The 21,339-nt window shown below is 34.8% G+C and overlaps 1 protein-coding gene across 1 annotated transcript in view; it reads left to right on the forward strand.

Moving 5' to 3' along the window:
- LOC136032817 (E3 ubiquitin-protein ligase TRAIP-like) overlaps positions 1-21,339 on the forward strand; it is a 40,748-nt gene that overhangs the window by 6,627 nt on the left and 12,782 nt on the right. The window contains exons 2-4 of the mRNA XM_065713223.1: positions 2,137-2,361; positions 4,796-4,954; positions 14,683-14,968. Coding sequence (XP_065569295.1) covers positions 2,137-2,361; positions 4,796-4,954; positions 14,683-14,968 — 670 coding nt within the window. The remainder of the gene's footprint in view (positions 1-2,136; positions 2,362-4,795; positions 4,955-14,682; positions 14,969-21,339) is intronic.

The raw sequence follows: 21,339 nt of genomic DNA on the forward strand, positions 1-21,339 counted from the left end.
TATTAAAAAAGATTTGCATTTTCAACATGACATCCTAACTACAAACGCTGTATATAATATGTCGTGTGCAACCCTTATTTTTAAGTTCCTCCATGGTGAGTTGCCTAGGTGCTTTGAATGTTTTTTCCAAAATTTTGTGCAAGAAAAAAATTTGTACACGCTTCGAAATAGAAAGCACATGTAAATTTCGTAAATAAAAACAGTCAGGTTTGATTTTAATCCTTCTGTCGCGTGTCCTAAAGCATGGAACACACTCCCAGATGAAACCCATGACAATCACTCGTTTGGTACTTTTAAAACTCAGCCTAAGAATTCTCTTACATTAAATTATAAAACGGATATTTAAATTTTTAATTTTGACATTGATTAGTTTAATTTTAATTTATTTGTTATTGTTTGACTTATTATTATTATTACAGGGGCTTAGATGGTAGCTGTTTTTGCCTTATGCACTGGATGGGGTCAAAGGATTAATAGGTTTTAAACGTGGGGACTGATCAAAGATTGGTGTCTTCTCTTGTTGCTTGAGTTTTTTGTATTATTGTATTAACTTAATGAAATGAATTCTTTTGTTTATTTGTTTTAAGTTTAGTGTTATTTAGCCTCCATACTACAGGCCAAGGACCCTTATGGAGACCAATGGAGTTGTGCTCTTATAAATACTTTTGTTGTAATAATAAAATGGAATGAACTGAACTGAATCTGGTATTTGGCAAAAGACATTACTTCTTGTAGACAGTAAGGTGATACCTTGTCAATTATTGCTTTCAGCATTTCAACTTTTCTTAAAAAGTCGAACTGTTACCCCTCTTCTCTTCCAATCAGTGGGGACGCTAACAGTTTCTGAAACATAATTTAAGATTTTTTTGGAAATGTTTTGTTTACATCTTGGTGCTATACCTTAGTAATTATGCTGTTGCCCAGCAACAATAGAGGATTTGCCATTTTTCAACTTTTGTAGTGTAGTATTGACTTCCAGCAGGCTAATAGATTCAGCATTGGTATCTAGTTTGAAGAGTGGCAATCTGGACAAAGGTTCCATGGGATTTAAAAGGAAAGGCAAATTTTGTACTTTCTGAAAATGTTCTCTCTCTCTCTTTGTTTTCAGTGTCTTCTTTCATTTTAAGTATTTTATCGATTTTACTTTTAATTGTACATGGAGCCTTCAAAAATCGCTATTGATATCCGTGATTCGGTTCATTGTTATACTATCGCCTCAATTTCTGACAAACAACGTCCATCATTCTGTCTTGACTGCTTTACAGCTTAGTGCGTTTGTATTATTTGGCTTTGAGATAGTGTTATATTTCCTATCTTCATTCAGTATTTCAGCTGGACTTTCATTTCTTTCCTGTTCTGCATGTACCTCCAAGAGCCATCATGTATCCTCTGTTTGTTCTTCATTTTCGTGTCATCATCTGAATCTTCAGCAGATCGTCATACAGTTTCAACGATTATGTTCCACTTTTTGTCAATTGGGGTAGCTGTTTCACTACATGTTTGGTCTTTTTTTTTTTTTTTTTTTTTTTTTTTTTTTTTTTTTTTTTTTTTTTTTTTTTTTTTTTTTTTTTAGGAATAACACACCACCCTAACCATTATGACTTTGCACTCACCATACTTTCACAAAATGGTTTACAGTTCATATTAGGGCCCACGAAGTGTTTTTCCTAGTCTCCATCTTAATTCCTTCTCCTTCAGTGACACCTACTTTTTATGAGCTTAGAGCTAGGGAAATCAGATTTTTTGAAATTTATATACAGCCCCAATAAAGCCTGGAAAGGTGTGTTCAACCCTGTATCTTTACTACTGCCCTACTAGTATGAAAGGTATCACTAGTCAAAATGTGTGTTTTTTTTTGTAGGGGGTGGTATTTTTTTACCAGCATGCCGGTTAATTTTACCAACTACTTTTATTGCATCAATAATTAATTGAATGTAGGTTTTTTTATGATTTATGACTGAAAGATTACAACAATACTTTCGTGTATTGTTTTATTGTAAGAAGCGTTTGTACAAATAATGATTGACAGAGTTAAACCACTTTGAATGGGCGTGGAAAAATAATTGTTTGAAAACCATTTTATATCATAGACTGAGATCAGATGACAGACTGTTTTATATTTGCCTTCTTTTTTAGGGGAGCAAAAACATGCCCTGTTTGCAGAAAGAGCACAAAAAACTCTTTAGCCCTTTTCTTGGATTTTGCTCCTGAAAATGAGACAACAGCAACCAATAGAACTTCTAATGATGTCTTAAGATGTCGCGTCGAATCCCTGGAGTTTCAGTTGAGACTAAAAGAAGAAGAGCGAAAGCAAGCGTCAGACAAACTTGCCATGTTAGAACAAAATAAAAGGGACCTGAGGTACAATCATTTACATTCTTCTTTTCTTCTTTTACTTTTTTTAGATTTTTCCTCTGCAAGGCTATGTTGCTTTCAATTTTGCTTAGAAACTTTGCTTATTGTGCAGTTTCAAAGACAGTGGTGCAAAACACTTGTGGTGCTTTCAGTTCCTATGGGATTTCAAGATGCTCCATGGGGCAATTTCTTTAAATAATCTAGGAATTGCAGTTAATTGAAATATCTGGGGATTTTTCATGTTTGTAAGGAATTGTAGAAGATTTTGGACCAGAGGGATGATAGTTCACATCATGAAATGTTGATATACAAACTTTTCAAAACATATTTTTAGTGTCAACGCTGTTTGCCCCTTGATGCCCTATCCAAGTTTCTGACTTAATGTATTTGACTGGCATAATTTTTTTTTTACTGGTGGGGTGTTTTGTACATGGATTTTACATGAATGGCAAATGATTAATTTAGTTTATTACAGTATGGCAAACGGCCAACCAAGAAACTATTCTTCATTATACTTGAGGCTCATAGCTCTCAAACATACAAAATTGGAACCCCTTCCCAAGTCCCTACAATCATCCCTTCTCATGTTTCTACAGCCATCCCTTCAACATTAAGTGGCTGGGGGAAAATAACACAAGAGAAACGTACCGCTCTTTACTTGCTCACTGCCAGTACAATGACTCCGAACTAACCATCACGCAATCCTTTCTCTAAAAAATTTCGTTTTAATTATTCATTTGCGGAGAGCCAAAATAAAAACATGCATTAATTCAAAAACGTTCAGAAATTAAATATAAAAAAAAACAAGTTTTTTAACTGAAAGTAAGGAGCGACATTAAAACTTAAAACGAACAGAAATTACTCCGTGTATGAAAGGAGCTGCTTCCTCATCAACGCCCCGCTCTTGACGCTAAAGTTTATTACTATTTTAAAAAGCAGAGTTGGGAGAAAGAGTCGAACTTGTGCTAAATGGCTTTCTCTAAGTTTTGATCAGACAATTTTGAGAAAAAGGGTGGGAGAGGAGGCCTTGTTGCCCTCCAATTTTTCGGTTACTTAAAAAGGCAACTAGAGTTTTTAATTTCTGACGAACGTTTTTATTAGAAAAAAATATACATATAACTTACAAATTAACTTACGTAACGAACTCGAACTTCTATATTCGTATATTTTTATTATGTATATAAGGGTGTTTGCCCCCTCGTTAATACCTCACTCTTTACACGAAAGGTTTAATTTTGTCCCAATTCTTTAAGATTAACCCCTGAATAACAAAGGCTGTTGAATAAATAGTTGAAATTACTAAAAATACTGTAGCGTAAAGAGCGAGCTATTTAGGAAGAGATGGACCCCGAATATGAGCAACAATCTCTGTTCGTTTTAAGTTTTAATGCTGGTCCTTACTTTCAGTTTAAAAACTTTTCATATTTATTTTTTCATTGTTTTTTTTTAAATAATTCTAGAAAATCCTGCGCCCTCTTCATGGAATTTCTCTTCTCTCATGACAGATTCCTCCAAGGGAAGATACTCCCACATAGCCCCCTCCTCTCAACCCCCCCCCCCCCAACCAAAAAATCATCCTGAAAAGGTCTGTAAACTTCCAAATAATCATTACTGTATGTAAACGCTGGTTAAAGTTTGTAACTTGCAGCCCCTCCCCTGGGGACTGTGGGGGAGTAAGCCATCCCCAAAGACATAGTTATTGTGGTTTATGACTATGCTGAACAAAATGGCTATCTCAAAATTTTGATCTGTTGACTTTGAGAAAAAAATGAGCGTGGGATGGGGCCTAGGTGCCCTCCAATTTTTTTGGTCACTTAAAAAGGGCAGTAGAACTTTTAATTTCCGTTAGAATGAGCCCTCTCGCGACATTCTAGGACCACTTGGTCGATACGATCACCCCTAGGAAAAAAACAAACAAACAAACAAATAAACAAGTAAACACGCACCCGTGATCGGTCTTCTGGCAAAAAATACTAAGTTCCACATTTTTGTAGATAAGAGCTTGAAACTTCTACAGTAGGATTATCTGATACGCTGAATGCGATGGTGTGATTTTCGTTAAGGTCGTATGACTTCTAGAGGGTGTTTCCGCCTATTTTCCAAAGCAATGCAAATTTTCTCAGCCTCGTAACTTTTGATGACAAAAACTAAATTTGATGAAACTTATATATTTAAAATCGGTATAAAAATCCGACTCTTTTGATATATCTATTGGGATCAAAATTCCGTATTTTAGAGTTTCGTTTACTATTGAGCCGGGTCTCTCCTTACTACAGTTCGTTACCACGAACTGTTTGATTTAAAACCACCCTTTCAATACGAGGCGGCTTTGGAGAAAATAATTCATGGGAGACACACCACTCTTTGCTTTCTCACTGCTAGAACAGTGGTAGAAATAGCAATTGACGCATTAATTTTAAATCTTATTTTGTTCACTTAGGGCTGAAGCCAAGAAGCTGGAAACACTTTTGAAAAATGAAGCAGATCGGCGGAGGTCCTTAGACAGTCAACTTGTATTTTTAACGAAGGAGTTGTCAACTGCAGTTGGGTACCGAGATGAAGCAAAAAGACTGAGATCCCAATTGGAAGGTCTGAAAAAGTATGTTTTACACAGTTTTATTTATTTCATTATATTTTCTTTAAATAACATTTCTTATGTACAGCTCTGAAATTGATTTTCTTTGTGTTTCTGTTTCTTTATTTATTTTTCGTTCCAAAATCTTTCTTTTTACTAGGTTAGGTGGCTTTTAAGTTTTTCCTTAATTGTGAACTATTACAAAAGGAAACATATAAATTTATTTCTTTTCATCACGCTTCAACTGTGTTTTTGTGTTTTGGGTTTCTACTTTAAGATCAAGATGAGGATGAATGAAAAAAAAATAATAAAAAAACTCAGATACTTCAACCGCACTTCAGTTTGGTAACTGGACGTTAAAATCGCATTCTCAGGTTAAACAGCTGTAGTGTACTAATAATTCATTTAAAGACGGGCAAATTAGGTTCCGAGAAATTGTCTTTGTGGTTATTTTTTATTTAAGCCATTTAAAAAATAGCTATGTCTTGAAGAGCTTTTTTAGGTTTTTAATATAGTTGTTAACTTTTTTTTAAAAAAATTTTGTCTTGGAAGACTTTTTTATTAATATAAAAACAGAAAAAGACTTTTGTGTACGAAGACACAAACGCAATTGAAAAAAAATAAGAAATCGAAAAACGACAAAACCCACGTCCTGACAAACCGTGTACTTACTTACTTAGACTTAGGACTTCCCACGCCGGTCGGTGCATAAGGCGGCAACGATACACCTCCACGATGACCGCTCCAGCGTTTTCGGCCAAAGATCACCAAGGGATGTTCTTGAGAACGCTGCATCTTTTTCTAGGCTTTGTCCAAGTGTGGCCTTCTGTCCTCCGCGCCGTCGAACTCTTGGAGGAGTCCAACACCAAACATCATGAGGCAGGCGATTGCTGCCCATTCTAACTGTGGGTTTGCAATATCGCCAGTAACTGCTTATAACTTTATCAACAACGAGTGGCTGTTTAGTCTACCCTCTAATGAACGAGTTGTTAATTTTTTCCGTCCAGTTTATACCGAGAATCAGTCAAAGACAATTATTTTCAAAAATTTGGATTCTTTTCTCTCGCTGATTCGTGAGCACCCAGTTTTCAAAACCATATATTAGCAATTACATGACTTTAATATTGAAGAGCCTCAATTTCAGCTTCAAAGAGAAAGTGATACGGCCTTGCTCTTAGGCCTGAACAATTAAGGCCAAATGAAGACATCAAATATGTCTTAGCTAAGGCATAGCTTATATAATTAGCTAAACACAAGCAGTCTGTACAACACAACCAGCAAAAAAGTCAATGGAAGGACCTTCTCTGCTTAGACAAAAACTGTACAGCAAAAATCACAAAAAAAACGCCCAAAAAGGCAAATTGAACCAGAAAATGTGTTTTGTGTATCATTTTGTTTCTTTGTTTTTCTTTTTTTGGTTAATATCGTAACTTGTCAAGGGCGCTTTCTGCGCACTCGATATGTGTGGCAATTTTATACTCAGGGCTTTCATCTGTGCCCACTAGACTCCCAAGATATCTAAACGTCTTTGTATCTTCAATTTCCTTTGCTTTAACTGTCAGTGCCTCAGCGGGTAGTTTATTCACCTTATTACGCATGATTTCGTTGTACTAATTATGCTGTACATAAACCATGTACAACATAATTAGCTAAACACAAGCAGTCTGTACAACACAGCCAGCAAAAACAGTGAATGGAAGGACCTTCTCTGTTGAAACGCCCAAAAGGGCAAATTGAACGAGAAAGTGTGTTTTTGTGTATCATTTTGTTTCTTTCTTTTTCTTTTTTTGTTTAATATCGTCAATTATTAGAAAGAGTATTTGATGTCACTACGTTCAGCAATACTAAGGATATTAATTTTGTTTTATTTAGTCAGTGTATTGCTACATAAAAAGAGGTAAAATCAAATATTTTTGCTTAGAAATAAATACAAAATCACTTGAAAAAAGTGATAAAGTTTAATGTTCTTGCAACTAAATAAATTAAGACATAGTTCAATGCTGTTAGTGATCAGTTACTACAATACATTGTTTTATGGCTATATTGTTCATTCCTTTTAAGTAGCCACAGCTTCTACATCTGAGCTTAATGTCAGATCTTCTTTTTCTGCGTGCTAACCAATGGTGTGCCAGTACCGATCTCGTGATTCGATATCTTCGACCGGTAGTGCAATGCGTGTTGGGGGCAAACCATCAGATGCTTCCCTTGTTTTACCCTAAACGTCTCAAGGCATCCATTTAGAGGCGGGTCAACTCTGGCAAGGCTTAGAGAGTCACGCCATTAACCCCCGTCCTAAACCAAATAACCAGCGACACTAGGACTCAAACCCCTGACCTCAACACTTCAATTCTGGAGCACTAACCACTCGGCTAGGGCGCAGGAACAAAACCTATAGACATGCTCTGCTACGTGTCCGCACTTGGATGTGAAACCAAAATTCAGTTAAAAACGAGAGTTTCTTTCAGATTGTATTCTGTAGAACCTTATGGAAATGAAAAAGTTTCCGGATGTCAAATAGAAATCGCTTGAAAAAAAAACTTTATTAAAATATTTTGATTTTAATTGCCGGTTTGAAGACAAATTGGTGGACATATTCCCAGCATTACCTCATCAGTTAAAATGCCAAATTGCTCCTCCAGTATGGAGCTACGTAGAAGAAACATCTCTGCTAATGTTTACACGTCAAATTATTTTAATCTAACTAGTGGAGTAAAAATACGGTTTGACTTCGGGGAGATTGCAACAGAGTTTTTTTTTTCTACGCCAAAATGTCAAAAAAATCAGCTGAATTACATAAAAAAAACCCACCAAAATCCCTCTTGCACATGTATCCCAAATTTGCCCTTAAAGAGTGAAAATGAGGGGAGGGGAAAATCAGCTTTCGTGTTTATAAATCTTTTGGAGTTTAAATAATTGTTTCCTGTTAAGCATGACGAATCCGGAAATGACGCCAGAAATCCAGTTGTCCGTATCAGGGTATCAATTTTCACCTTCGTGGAATAGGAGAAGTGGTGGGTAAAGTACGCAGATCATTAATTGACATATTCCTGTGACTAAAGAATCATTTTGTATCAGTAGCATATTGCAAAATATGAGACAAAAATAGTTTTTACTATTTACTTGAAAACCAATTCTTCAATTGAGGTCAAAACTTCAGACCAATCAGCTGTAAAAAGGAAAGCTTAGAGTTCGGGTCGTTCGCGTGAATCGCTTCTGCATGATCTTCAGTAGTCAACTCTGCAAGGCCAGTCATGCGCTCGTTAACGAGAACCAAAGTAGCCATAGCAGATGTTTAAATTGTCTGCTGCAATTCAGTCATACCTCCACCTCTCTTCAGACCACTAGTTGTTTTCATACTTCTCAATCACCAAATCAGGAGGAAGTGCCGCTCAGTAGTTGTCAGTTGTTCAGACGAACAGGTATTCTTGCAACATTCTGTACTGCTTTGGGTTGTCTTTCCTCAAATGAAAAATCGACTGCATGAACAGCCAAGTAGACTTCCTGTAAAGAGTGTGGCCGGAAGCAGCAAAGTAAGGAAGCATTTCTAACAAAGGCTGTAGATAAAGCTCAAAATGACGCTTCGTCCTGCTCTCAGGTTCTTTCTCAGGATTGCAAGTGGGTCCAGATATTGAAACCAAGGACGGGCAGTTCTGGACTTGGATAATGGTTCTTTTACAATATGAAGTATATCATAGATAAGCACTGCTAATTCCGATACCTGTGCTTCGTCAACGGTATCTCCCTCAAGGAGTGACTCGTGCGTCTGTTTTGTCTTTTCAAGGGGTTCTGGTAGCATATCATTGCCATCAAAAACTCTGCTGTTCAGTTTTGATGATAAAAGGTTCGCATAAAGGGTTCAGTTCTCCAACAGACCATGGCCTCGCACAGCATGATAGACAGCATTGCCTTGTACCATATTTTGCCAAGTGTTAGGCGCGTATACTTGACTTATGATTTCCAAAAGTCCTGAGTCAGCCATAAGGAAGCCAGTGGCACCTAGGAAACAGACGCGGGTGTCAATCCACCTACAACAACTGTAGTGTTTCTTAAGGCACTTTTGGCAGGCTCTGCATCGACGACACACTTGGTCTTTCAGTAAAGTGGCTGGTCAAAGGTATTGACTAGAATTTTTCCAGCTCGTCTAGCCCGCTCGTTACCATGCATAAGTGTAGAATAAACATAGGAGATCAGAAAATCATTGAAAATCAGAAATGATTACCCGCTCTTTTCCAAAATCAGAAGCATAATCCCAAACAATATCTTACAAAATATTTCTAATCAATGCTCGCGGATCCCAGTTTATTCTTTTGTCTTTTTAGGAAGTAAATAAAATGGCACAAACCTTTTATATAGCCTTGAACCCCGTCGTATAGCAAGTAGGCTTACTATGGTAGATGGCTCCAGTGATTAGATCAGCTAAAGAATGACATTAAAGAATGGATACCGCTAACTGGAGGCGGGGGGGGGGATTCTAGAATACTGGTTTGATTTTAAACTGTTTGAGGCTCATACTCTAAGGCTTCATTCCTAGGCTGATAGGAAATGGTCAATTTTGACAACTGTTTAGGTAAAAGGAGATACTTGACGATCTAAAATCAAGCTTTTAACTTTATTTTTGAATTTGCCACCATTCATTTCATAGGAAAGAGCAGACAAATACTACAACCTCGTAATTTTGATTTTTACCCCCCCCCCCCCCTCCCGTCCGTCCTTTTCGGTAGGAAATGGTCATAAGGGTACGGAAAAATGGAAACCTGAATTTAGATTTGGAATCAGCATGCTTGATTTGATAGGAAATGACTATTTAATCTCCAGAATATTCGTAAACACAAAAATCGATTTCCCTCCCTCATTTAGGTAAATTTGCCCAAATGAGGGCAAATTTGGGACGCTTATGCAAGGGAGATTTCGGTGGATTTTTTTGCGATTCTGCTGATTCTTCTAAAAAATTTGTTGTAAAAAGATTCTGTTGCAATTTCTTCGAAGTTTGACAATTTTCCTCCGTTTCTTTCCTCTACTATACCTGTTCCAGGACTTCCTGTTTATCTGAAAATGTTATGAGTATTAGGCATTGTAATTTGAGAAAATTTATTGATTGATGGAGAAATAGGCGAAGACACAGGAGTTCTTACTAAAGAGTGGTTAAATTTAGTTGCTAGTGAAATAATAAAACCTGAAGAAGGATTATTTGAATTCCCAAATAAGGAGTGATCTTTGCTAGAAATACAAAATACCCATGAAAATAAAAATAATCAAAATATTTTCATTTTGCAGGCAGACTCATTGCGATTGCTCTTTGCTATAATTTAAAATTTCGCACTTTTTTTGTTCTATTTACAAGCAGATTTGAAATTAGCAATAATACTTGTAGGCGTTCAATGTTTTGATCCGACCATGTGTCTACCAATGAGATTCATTCTGTTAAGTTCAATAGATGATTTAGACTTGGGCTTAAACTTCAGAATGTCAACAAACTAGGTGTATAAATTAGGAACAAAAGAAGTTCAAGATTCAAATAAGCATCAGTATATTCAGCTTCTGATTGAAGAAGGAATCAGTAAAAGGAATTGGAAGCTATTATTTTTGGATTTAATCCTAACAGAATGGTTAAATGGTTTCAATGAAGTACAGCTTCGTCATAGGCTCGCCTATTCTCAGACAGCAATAGATATCAAGGACTGGAGAACTAAAGAATGGAGAGGATGTTGCTGTTCAAGATTCAAATAAGCATCAGTATATTCAGCTTCTGATTGATTGGTACCAGAAGGAATCAGTAAAAGGAATTGGAAGCTATTATTTTTGGATTTAATCCTAACAGAATGGTTAAATGGTTTCAATGAAGTACAGCTTCGTCGTAGGCTCGCCTATTCTCAGACAGCAATAGATATCAAAGACTGGAGAACTAAAGAATGGAGAGGATGTGGCTGTTCAAGACTCAAATAAGCATCAGTATATTCAGCTTCTCATCGATTGGTGTCATAAGGAATTAGTAAAAGGAATTGGAAGCTATTATTTTTGGATTTAACCCTAACAGAATGGTTAAATGGTTTCAGTGAAGTACAGCTTCGTCGTAGGCTCGCCTATTCTCAGACAGCAATAGATATCAAAGACTGGAGAACTAAAGAATGGAGAGGATGTAGCTGTTCAAGACTCAAATAAACATCAGTATATTCAGCTTCTCATCGATTGGTGTCATAAGGAATTAGTAAAAGGAATTGGAAGCTATTATTTTTGGATTTAACCCTAACAGAATGGTTAAATGTTTTCAGTGAAGTACAGCTTCGTCGTAGGCTCGCCTATTCTCAGACAGCAATAGATATCAGAGACTGGAGAACTAAATAATGGAGAGGATGTAGCTGTTCAAGACTCAAATAAGCATCAGTATATTCAGCTTCTGATTGTTTGGTGTCAGAAGGAATTAGTAAAAGGAATTGGAAGCTATTATTTTTGGATTTAACCCTAACAGAATGGTTAAATGGTTTCAATGTTGAAACCGACAAAGCTGCACAGCTTTGTCGTAGGCTCGCTTATTCTCAGACAGCAATAGATATCAAAGACTGGAAAAGTTGTACAACATATAATAGTTGTAGTGTCCAAGTGGATTCAGTCGTTATCCCAATTACGTGAGACAGAAAAAAAACACTGTCATTTTGGGTAGCTCTCAAAAGACCCCCAATAGAGGATTCAAATACTTTCGGTTTGGACTCGAGAAAAAGAGCGCAAAGTTTAAAATACATTTAGAAAAAGGGAGTGAAGGATTATCCTCTTCACATGCCTGTATTCTGTTCCTTACACTGCCAAATTTTGGTAAATACGGTATATTTGTTGAAAAATTTACGCCGTAAATAATGTAGAGCAGTTTTCTTTCTGTTAAGTAGGAATTCTATTTGAAATGGAGCTCGCTAGCCCTAGACCCTGCAGTAAAAAAAGAAAGGAAATTGTTTGTTAGTAAACAGAAAAATGACTCGTAGGCTTTGACACTTTTTAACAATTTCGACATTAACAGGTGTCATAATAAGACATTTGAGTTTGTAATATACTACATGTTCAGATCTAACTATCACCAGAGCCTGTCGTACAATGGGCATAAGATATAGACAAAACTTAGCATATACTATTCTGTGAGAACCGGAGAAACTTTTGGGACCCTTCCACCCAACACGAACTTCACATATCAACATGAAAGTCCCCTAACCTTTCAGAACACTTTGTCGCCAATAGATGTTCTTGTCAAAATCATATTTTGGAAGAAAAGGTGTCAAGCAGGAGAAACTTTCTGTTAGTTTATCATCATCAGACTATAATATCAAATTTTATAATTTGATAATGAAATTATATTATGGTAAAACAAATTATATTTTATTTTCTAGAATCGGATCAGTCCAAACAGACCTCAGTTTAATTGTAAAAAATAATATTATAAATAGAGTAAAAACCTGTAGATATCTTGGATTTATTATTGATGAGAATATTTCGGGGAATGAACATGCTAAATTGATTGATAACAAACTTTCAAGGTCCCTTGGAGTTATCCGCCGTCTTAAATTCCGTTTCCCTAAAAAAAAATCCTGAAAATGATTTATCATTCTATTTTTCATCCCCATTTGTCTTATGGATGCTCTATATGGGCAAGCAACCTCATGTTATAAGAGAATCCAAATCATCCAAAATAAGGCCATTGAAATTATATCACTTCAGCATTCAGATAACATTAACCTCCATTTCAAACTTACTAAAATATTTGATGTGTCAAAGACTAGAGATTTTTCAGATTGTAACTTTTTGTTTAAATATTTGAACAACCTCCTTCCATCGTCATTTGAAAATTTATTCACTTTAAATCAAGATTTGCATACTTATGAAACGCGAAATTCATGTGACATTGTCCACGAGACACCGTCAACAAAAAGAGCTTCTTTTTTAATTAGATTTTCTGCACCAGCTATCTCGAATTCAATCCCCTTGGAAATCTGGAACTCAAATAACCTTATTACCTTCAAGCGAGCAGTGAAGGGTCGTTTCAGAAATACTGTTTAGATTTGAATATCGTGCGGTACTCCTCTTTTCAGTCTTTTTCTTTTCTTTTTCTTTTTTTTTTCTTTTCTTTCTCTTCGTCACCCCCTTTTTTTCTTTTTTTTTCTTTTTTTGATAAATCCAGTAGATTCGTTGTTTCTGTTAGTTGATTGTTTAATTATTCTTTAGTTAAGTTTCTGCCCTAGTCAAGCACTTTTGTGGTTTCCTGGCAGATTATGTACATGTAATTATGTGTTTTTGTTTAAATATATATGAATGAATGAATATCTAACCTAATATTGATATCGTAAGGTTTTCAGATTTCTGAAAAACATTACGACCAGCAAAGATGGATGTAGGCCAAATTTTACATTTGGCAAGGACGTTCAGGACTTTGACAATCACGTTCTAGTCTTTGAAAACGTGTTTAAATCCAAAGAAGTTGCTTTTTATAAAAACACAGATTCAATTATCTTCAGCTATCGATGTGGAACTTTTATATTTTTTTAGGTTTATAATCTATGTTCTATTCATTTCTGTTTCTGTTCTATTATTACTTATTTTAATTATCCATTCATTACTATTGATTTATATATTTTTTATGTTTTATCATGCGTGTAAATACTTCTATTTAATTATATTCGATTATAAGTCCCAGGGAGGATTATCTCCTGAAACTCTTAAGATGGATCAAAGCCAAAACTTTTTTACCCTGTGCTCCTCCCCCAAGTTAAAATCTGAGATCCAAGGTGCAGATTGGCAAGCTTTGGCACTTTCTCGCCCTAATATTTGGGAGGTCCACTTACCCGCCAGCCGTTCCGAAAGTTTCAACTAGACCCCGTAGCCGTTCCTGAGACAATCCAGACACGGCGTTTTGATAACCTGGCAACATGCAGAGTCTTTTTTTTTGCCTTGCTACTTGATCATGAATAGATTCTAAGTTCAATAGGGGCTTATGTTACAAAAAAATTTTGGTGCAGTAGAGACAAAACATTTATTGTCTCTCTTCCTAACAAAAGATTTGAAATTCCGTTGCCACCCCTCCTGCGTCGTTCTCCCAGAACTACCGGCAAGATTCAACTCTATCCTCCTAGTCATTCCTGAGATATTGTGAATATCCTGTTTCAATGACCTAGGTACATATATTTACTTTTAATTGGCCTCTGCTCACCCGTTGGTTAACATCTGAGATTCGCCTAACGATCAATGTATTGAAAACATATGATTTTGAAGGTTCATGTGTTACCTCCGATACCTCTCTCATTGTTTATTATCATTATTGTTATTATTATTATTATATTATTTTTATTCTTATTATCATATTATTATTATATTTATTGTTGCACTTGTGACATCGTAATAACAATAAAAAGCCTCCCCTGACCATTCGTAATTTAATTTGATGGGTGTATTAATATGATTTTGAAGGTTCATGTGTTACCTCCGATGCCTCTCTCAATTTTTATTATCATTATTGTTATTATTATTATTTTTATTATCATTATTTTATTTATTTATTTTATTATTTTTTTTACATATTATTTTTTTTATCTATTTTTTATTTATTTATATTTTTTTATTATTATTTTATTATTATTTTATTTATTATTATGTTATTTTAAAATTATTTTTTATTCTTATTATCATATTACTATTATATTTATTGTTGCGCTTGTGACATCATAATAACAATAAAAAGCCTAACCATTGGTAATTTAATTTGATGGGTGTATTTATAGTTTAAAGACTGCTCTCCAGGGCACAGAAGAAGACGTAGAAGATATGATGGCCGGCTACAGCAGTAAATCTGAAGAAATGAAAAGCCTCGCCACATTCAGCGTGATGCTGAAAAAACAGTTGGTGAAGAGTCAAGACTCCAAAGGTAACATTCTTCAGGAACTCAGCAAATATCAGAAAGAGAATGGAGCCTTGAAATCACAAGTAAAAGAATTAAGGAGCAGAGTAGAAATTTTAGAGAATGATATTTGCTTATTGGACTCAGAGCATATTAAACATCTTAAACAGGTAGTAATATATCCTTCAATTTTATCATTACTTGTGTTATCATTAACTAATTAATAAGTAATACTAATGCTGACGGTAGCTTTTTGAATATAATAATTAAAACTTTTTACAAAAGGGTATAATTTTGTAACAGTCTTAAAAAAAAAAAAATATTGGTATTGCCAGTACGGGTTTAGTCAAGTGTAGTGTTATTGACTGATTAATGATTGATACTAGGGCTGATATTTTTGGTGTTTATATGTAATAATAAAAAATTTCTAAGAGGGTATAAATTCTAATGAGTGCTTGAAAAGAGGATATCTGTGGGCTATGTCTGTTGACACTTCGTTCCATGAGGTGTCTGCCCTTCTGAAAAAAAAAAAATCTTTAATAGATATAAAGTAGCTCAAGCATTTTTAGAAATCTACTTAGAGGGAAATTAAAAGACCTAAAATAGCTTTCGCTCTATTCTAAATATTCTATTCTTCTGTTCCATCCCAATTATTTATTCTAATTGTTTTGAAAAATTTGAAGGTTGGGAAATTCAGACGATTGTTTGATTAAGCTTAGTTCTAGGAATGAATCACCTATTTATTTGCTTTTAAAATGTAATCCTTCTTTTTGCAATTCATATTTTTGGAGTTTAAAGGAAGAAAAGCAGCTTGTGTTAAAAAGAAGTTGAATTAATATAAAGAAACTAAACAAAATTAATAAATTATATAAAAAAGCGTGGACACTGCCAAGGGAAAATTCACCTTTCCCATGACAAAAAGAAGGAGAATAAAATTCTTCACTTTGAGATCTAGACTCCCTTTTTTGTTCTTTGATCTGTTTAATACCAAGTCGCTCTCATTTATTGGACTGTTAGATTTATTGGACCTACTGCCTGTTAGCACATTGAAAATATTTTAATTCTATTACCTTAACCTTAAATTGCATTTTCAGCGAGATAAGGTGGACTGCATCCTCCTGTAGAACATCTCGGTCTATTGCTCTATTGCCTGGGAATTCCTCTATTGCCAAGAATTCCTGGGAAAATTCCACCCCCTTCCGCCGTAGGTGGAAATTTGCTCAACCTGGAAAATTTCCTGATGACATCCGTAGTATAGTTACCAAGTTAAAAGCTAAAGCGTAATATTTATTGTGGAAAGGAAACTAAAGGTCTGTCTATATAGAATTTCAATATATTTTTAGAATTTCAATATATTATAGAATTATTTTTAATATATCATAGAGATATATTATAGAATATATTTTAGAATTTCAAATAATTTCAAATTATTTTATATTTTTGCTTCCCGTCCCAAACTGCTTATCAAGGGGGGGAAAAATGACAAAAAAAAAACTAAATTAAAAAAAAAACCTATAAAGAAGGGGAAAATCGAAACACAAACAGAGACGATAAAAATACATCTTAATAATGTTTAATATGACAATTTCACTGTCTTTTTCCGCTTTGTTATTTTCCGCAATGTTATTTGAAACAATAGACCTGTTTTTCTGTAATTTCATTTGGTTTTATTTGTGAATAGAAAGGCAGTGTGGTCAAATTAATGTTTTAGTACTGAGGTCACAGGCCTAACTCCATTATATGTATTGAACTAGGCTTAATCCGGATTGCCGTTTGTACAGGGCGGGTCATGATGAGTTTTAAATATAATTTTTCTTTATTACTATAGAAAATCCTGTGTTTAAATTTTGCATCGAGTTATAACGAGGAATAAATTTACATCTAAAAAATCTTGTTGCTAAAAGTTTCCTTAATGGGGCTTTGATACGATGTCATTGTCCCTCTATACTGTACCGGATTAACGATGCTCCTTGACTACTAAGGTCCTAGTGGTGTACCTGCAGTGTATTGCTACAGCTGAGTTCTAACTCTATGTTTCACATTACCAAGGTGAGGTCATACCCATTGCGCCACCATAGGACCCCACTAAGTCTTCAACCGTAAAGGCGTGGAAGATATGATGACTGGATATCTTCATTTTATGAGCAAATAAATCTTTGCGAAAATGGAACTTGTCTATCATTGTCAAGTTGGAAGTATTATAAAAATGGAACCAATGTTTATAAAGAACTTGTCTATAAGTGAAAGCATAATTGAAAGTCACAAAAAAAATTAATTGAAATCATTTGAAAGCATAATTAAAAGTCACGGTAAAATTCTAGTTAATTGACTTCTTGCTATCTCAGAAAGGGTTTAGGTTAGGAAAATGAAACTTTCAGGGATGGGTCTACACCTATTGAAATTTTGACAAAACAACATTTTACCTTAATTTTCAGTTATTAGTTGCTCTTCTCTGCCTTTAGTTCTAAAAATGCAATTCCTGTTATTTGAGTAGAATTTTGATCCGTATCAATGTTTTTTTTTTTATTTAGGAAATGTATTTGGATATCTTTAAAACCTTATAAAATGGAATTGAGCAAAGTTATGAAGCTGAAAATAATTTTGTTGTACTTCAATTAAGCAGAATATCTATTTTGCAAGGTTTTATTTTTATAACACACATATTTTTAAAGGTCATCAAAGGTCAGGGCCCTCAAGAGGGAGAAGGAGTGGAGGTAGTTGCTTCAAAATACCTTCCCGGGACATACTTTAGCCTGTAGATTTATCCCTAAAAGTTTCATTCTCCTAACCTAAACCCTTTCTGAGATAGCAAGAAGTCAATTAACTAGAATTTTACTAAAGTCACAAAAAAATATTAATTGAAATCAATTGAAAGCATAATTGAAAGTCATTTAATTATTCAATTAATTAATTGACTTTCAAAATTAATTGAAATCAATTGAAAGCATAATTGAAAGTCACAAAAAAATATTGATTAAAATCAATTGAAAGCATAATTGAAAACACAAAAACAAATTTAATTGAAATCAATTGAAAGCATAATTGAAAGTCACAAGTTTTTTTTATTGAAATCAATTGAAAGTCACAAAAAAATATTAATTGAAATCAATTGAAAGTCACCAAAAAAATATTAATTGCAATCAATTGAAAGTCACAAAAAATATTGAAAATCACAAAAAAATAGAAAGTCACAAAAATATTGAATAGCCAAATTTCTCAATGTCATTATATCGATGAAAAAAAGTTGATATTAGAAGTCACATGAGCCTGAGATTTGGGGTGGGAAATGAGTAAACTTATGCTAAGAACTGGCGTTACGCCAACTTGCTTTTTTTTCTTGTATCTTCTCGTGCGAAAACCAAGGAATGTGTCTAGAATTTTTCAAAATCGATAGTAGAGCAAAAATTAAGGTTTGTAAAGAAAACAACTTTGTGGGGCGAGGGAAAGGAAAAAACTGGGGGAAAAAAAATCAGTAGTCAGTATTGCCACTTGGTATTTCTGGCAAACAAAAATAGAAACACAATTATTATTTTTACACGTTTATCTCCAAATATGCTAAAAGACGAAAAATTAAAATTTATTTTTCACCGATAAAAAAATAGCGTTTATGTACTAAAAAAGAAAATTAGGAGGTGGGGAGGGGAGTCACCGTGAATTTAAGGAGCTTTGGAGTGCTGTATCCTTCAGTGTGAAAATCATCGTTGCTACAAGGGATGACTCACGAGTTTTTATTTTCGTAATTATGCCGTGCTTTAACTTTTGCTCTCAATAAATTTTGATTTTCCTGGATGCAGGAAAAAAATGTCTATGATTTATAATGCACATAACAGTACTTTCTAAAAGGTTGTTTTAACATTTTTGTTCTTCCAATCATACATAATTCTATTTCTTTTTAATCTTGGGTAAACATTATAATCAATCATTTATTAGTTACATAATCATTATAATGGATAATTATATAATCTGGTAATCATTACAATCAATCAAATCTTATAGTAGATCATTTCATGCATTCAAGTTGAAGCAAGAAGAAAAAGTTTCAAACTGATACTACTGCTATGCTTTTTATAGTTTGGATTGTTAGGGGGGGGGGGGTGAACACGGCCTATTTTCTGCCTCCAATAAAACAGATTGAAAATCTTTGAACGATTCAGATTCAAATAGGGTGACACATGCCTTTGTCGTAATAGATTGCTGTTTTATTTCCCATTTAGTGCGAAAAAAACTTGTAGGGAATTCTATTTCAGCTATCAATAACCAGTAAGGACAAGATAATTTAATGACCTTATTTTAATTACCCTTCAAGTTGAAAATGTTGAATAAAAATCATTCTTGAACTTCGACTGAATAAAAATTCGTTATTTGTTCATGATTTTCAGCCTTAATTTTTTTTTATCTCTGCATTTCTTAATAAGGATTGCTTTTGATAACCTGGCAACCGTGTTACTACCGCTTTTTCATTGGCCATACTTATGTTCAGTGCTGCCAAGTAGATTAGTTTAAATATGCCTCCTTTTTTTTACCATCATCACTTGCACACCTTTTATTATTTCATGTTAACAAAGACGAATTATGGGATTCAGAACTGAATTATTAATCATCTTTTATTACCTTCAGCAGCAGATTTAACCCCTAAAATACGTATAACATATGAAACAGATCAATACCAGAGTTCGTTCTGTATTTATAGCAATACAAAAGTACTGGACTTATTGGCTTATTAGAAAAATTTCGATTTAAAATCAGCATGAAAATCTGATTCTTTTGATGTATCTTTTAGCATCAAAATTCCGTTTTTTTAGAGTTTCGTTTACTATTGAGCCGGGTCGCTCCTTACTACAGTTCGTTACCACGAACTGTTTGACAAAGGCAGAAGAAAATTTAATTTGTGGTATCCATTGTCTTTCAACGAAAATGATATAAGTGAATTTAACGTATTATTTTATGTATTGATTCTTTTTTAATATATTAATTAGTTTTGAATCTTATTAATTTAAATTAATTAAAATTTTTATTATAATTATTATTTAATAAATGTATCATTAATATGTATGGAAATACATTTAGTTATTAACGATAACCTTCGAGCTCTAGAACACACTTAACATGTACGTTTAAACTATTATCAATTGATCTTTCTTAAAATTCAATTCAATTTTATTTCATTACTAGCTGTTGGGGTGGCGCTTCGCGCCACCCCAACACCTAGTTGGTGGGGCGCTTCGTGCCCCCCCAAGCCCCCCCGCGCGCGTAAGTAGTTACGCGCCATTGTAGTTGTGTCCCTGTATCCCACCTGTGATATATATATATATATATATATATATATATATATATATATATATATATATATATATATATATATATATATATATATATATATATATATCTTGCATATAAATAGATTGTCCGGTTTACTGACTCTTGAACATGCAACATATAATTGTCCATGGGAAAAACAATCCGTATTCAGATCTATACCTCATTATTCTAATGATGTGTCCCTGTGTCCCGGTCGTCATTTATATTCCCTGTGTCCCTGTCGTCATTTGTGTCCTGGTGTCCCAGTTTGTAATTTCTCTTTGAGTGCCCCGCTCGTCATTTATATTCCCTGTGTCCCGGTGTCCTGGTCGTCATTTGTGTCCCGGTCTGTAATTTCTATTCGAAAAATCCCTGTGTCCCGGTCGTCATTTATATATCCCGCCTGTGCTCCCGGCGTCCCCGTTGTAGTTGTGTCCCTGTGTCCCGGTCGTCATTTATATTCCCTGTGTCCCGGTCGTGATTTGTGTCCAGGTGGCCCAGTCTGTAATTTCTCTTTGAGGTTTCCGGTTGTCATTTATATTCCCTCTGTCCCGGTCGTCATTTGTGTCCCGGTGTCCCGGTATGTAATTTCATCAGTTGACAAACATGACGTCAGTCGACAAACAACTTCATGACGCATACAGCTCAATCCTTATAATGACGTCAGTCGACAAACATGACGTCAGTCGACACACAAACATGACGTCACTCGACACACACACAGAGACAACTTATTTATATATATATATACTAGCTGTTGGGGTGGCGCTTCGCGCCACCCCAACACCTAGTTGGTGGGGCGCTTCGCGCCCCCCCAAGCCCCCCCGCGCGCGTAAGTCGTTACGCGCCATATTAGTTACGCGCCATTGTAGTTGTGTCCCTGTGTCCCACCTGTGAATAGAGATCTATATATATAAAAATAAGTTGTCTGTCTGTGTGTCTGTCTGTGGATCAGGTGACGTCATGTTTCTGTGTTGACTGACGTCATGAAATTAGTTGTCGTCATTTTTGCTTTGACGGTGACGTCATTAACGGTATTTAAGACATTTGTTCACGGAAAAATGTTTAATTGTAAAATGACTGAAGAACCTACAATGGCAACAGCCGAGGAAGCTGCTCAAAGAGTTTATGCCAAAAAACTTGCTGCTGATAGAGAAAGTAAGAAAAGAAAGCGTTCCGAGGAATCACAAGAACAGCAAGAAAACAGGCTTGCGGCTAAAGAACGCAAAACCGCGCAGTTAGA

The sequence above is a fragment of the Artemia franciscana genome, chromosome 11, assembly GCF_032884065.1.
Source record: "Artemia franciscana chromosome 11, ASM3288406v1, whole genome shotgun sequence".
In the NCBI taxonomy this organism is placed as follows: domain Eukaryota; kingdom Metazoa; phylum Arthropoda; class Branchiopoda; order Anostraca; family Artemiidae; genus Artemia; species Artemia franciscana.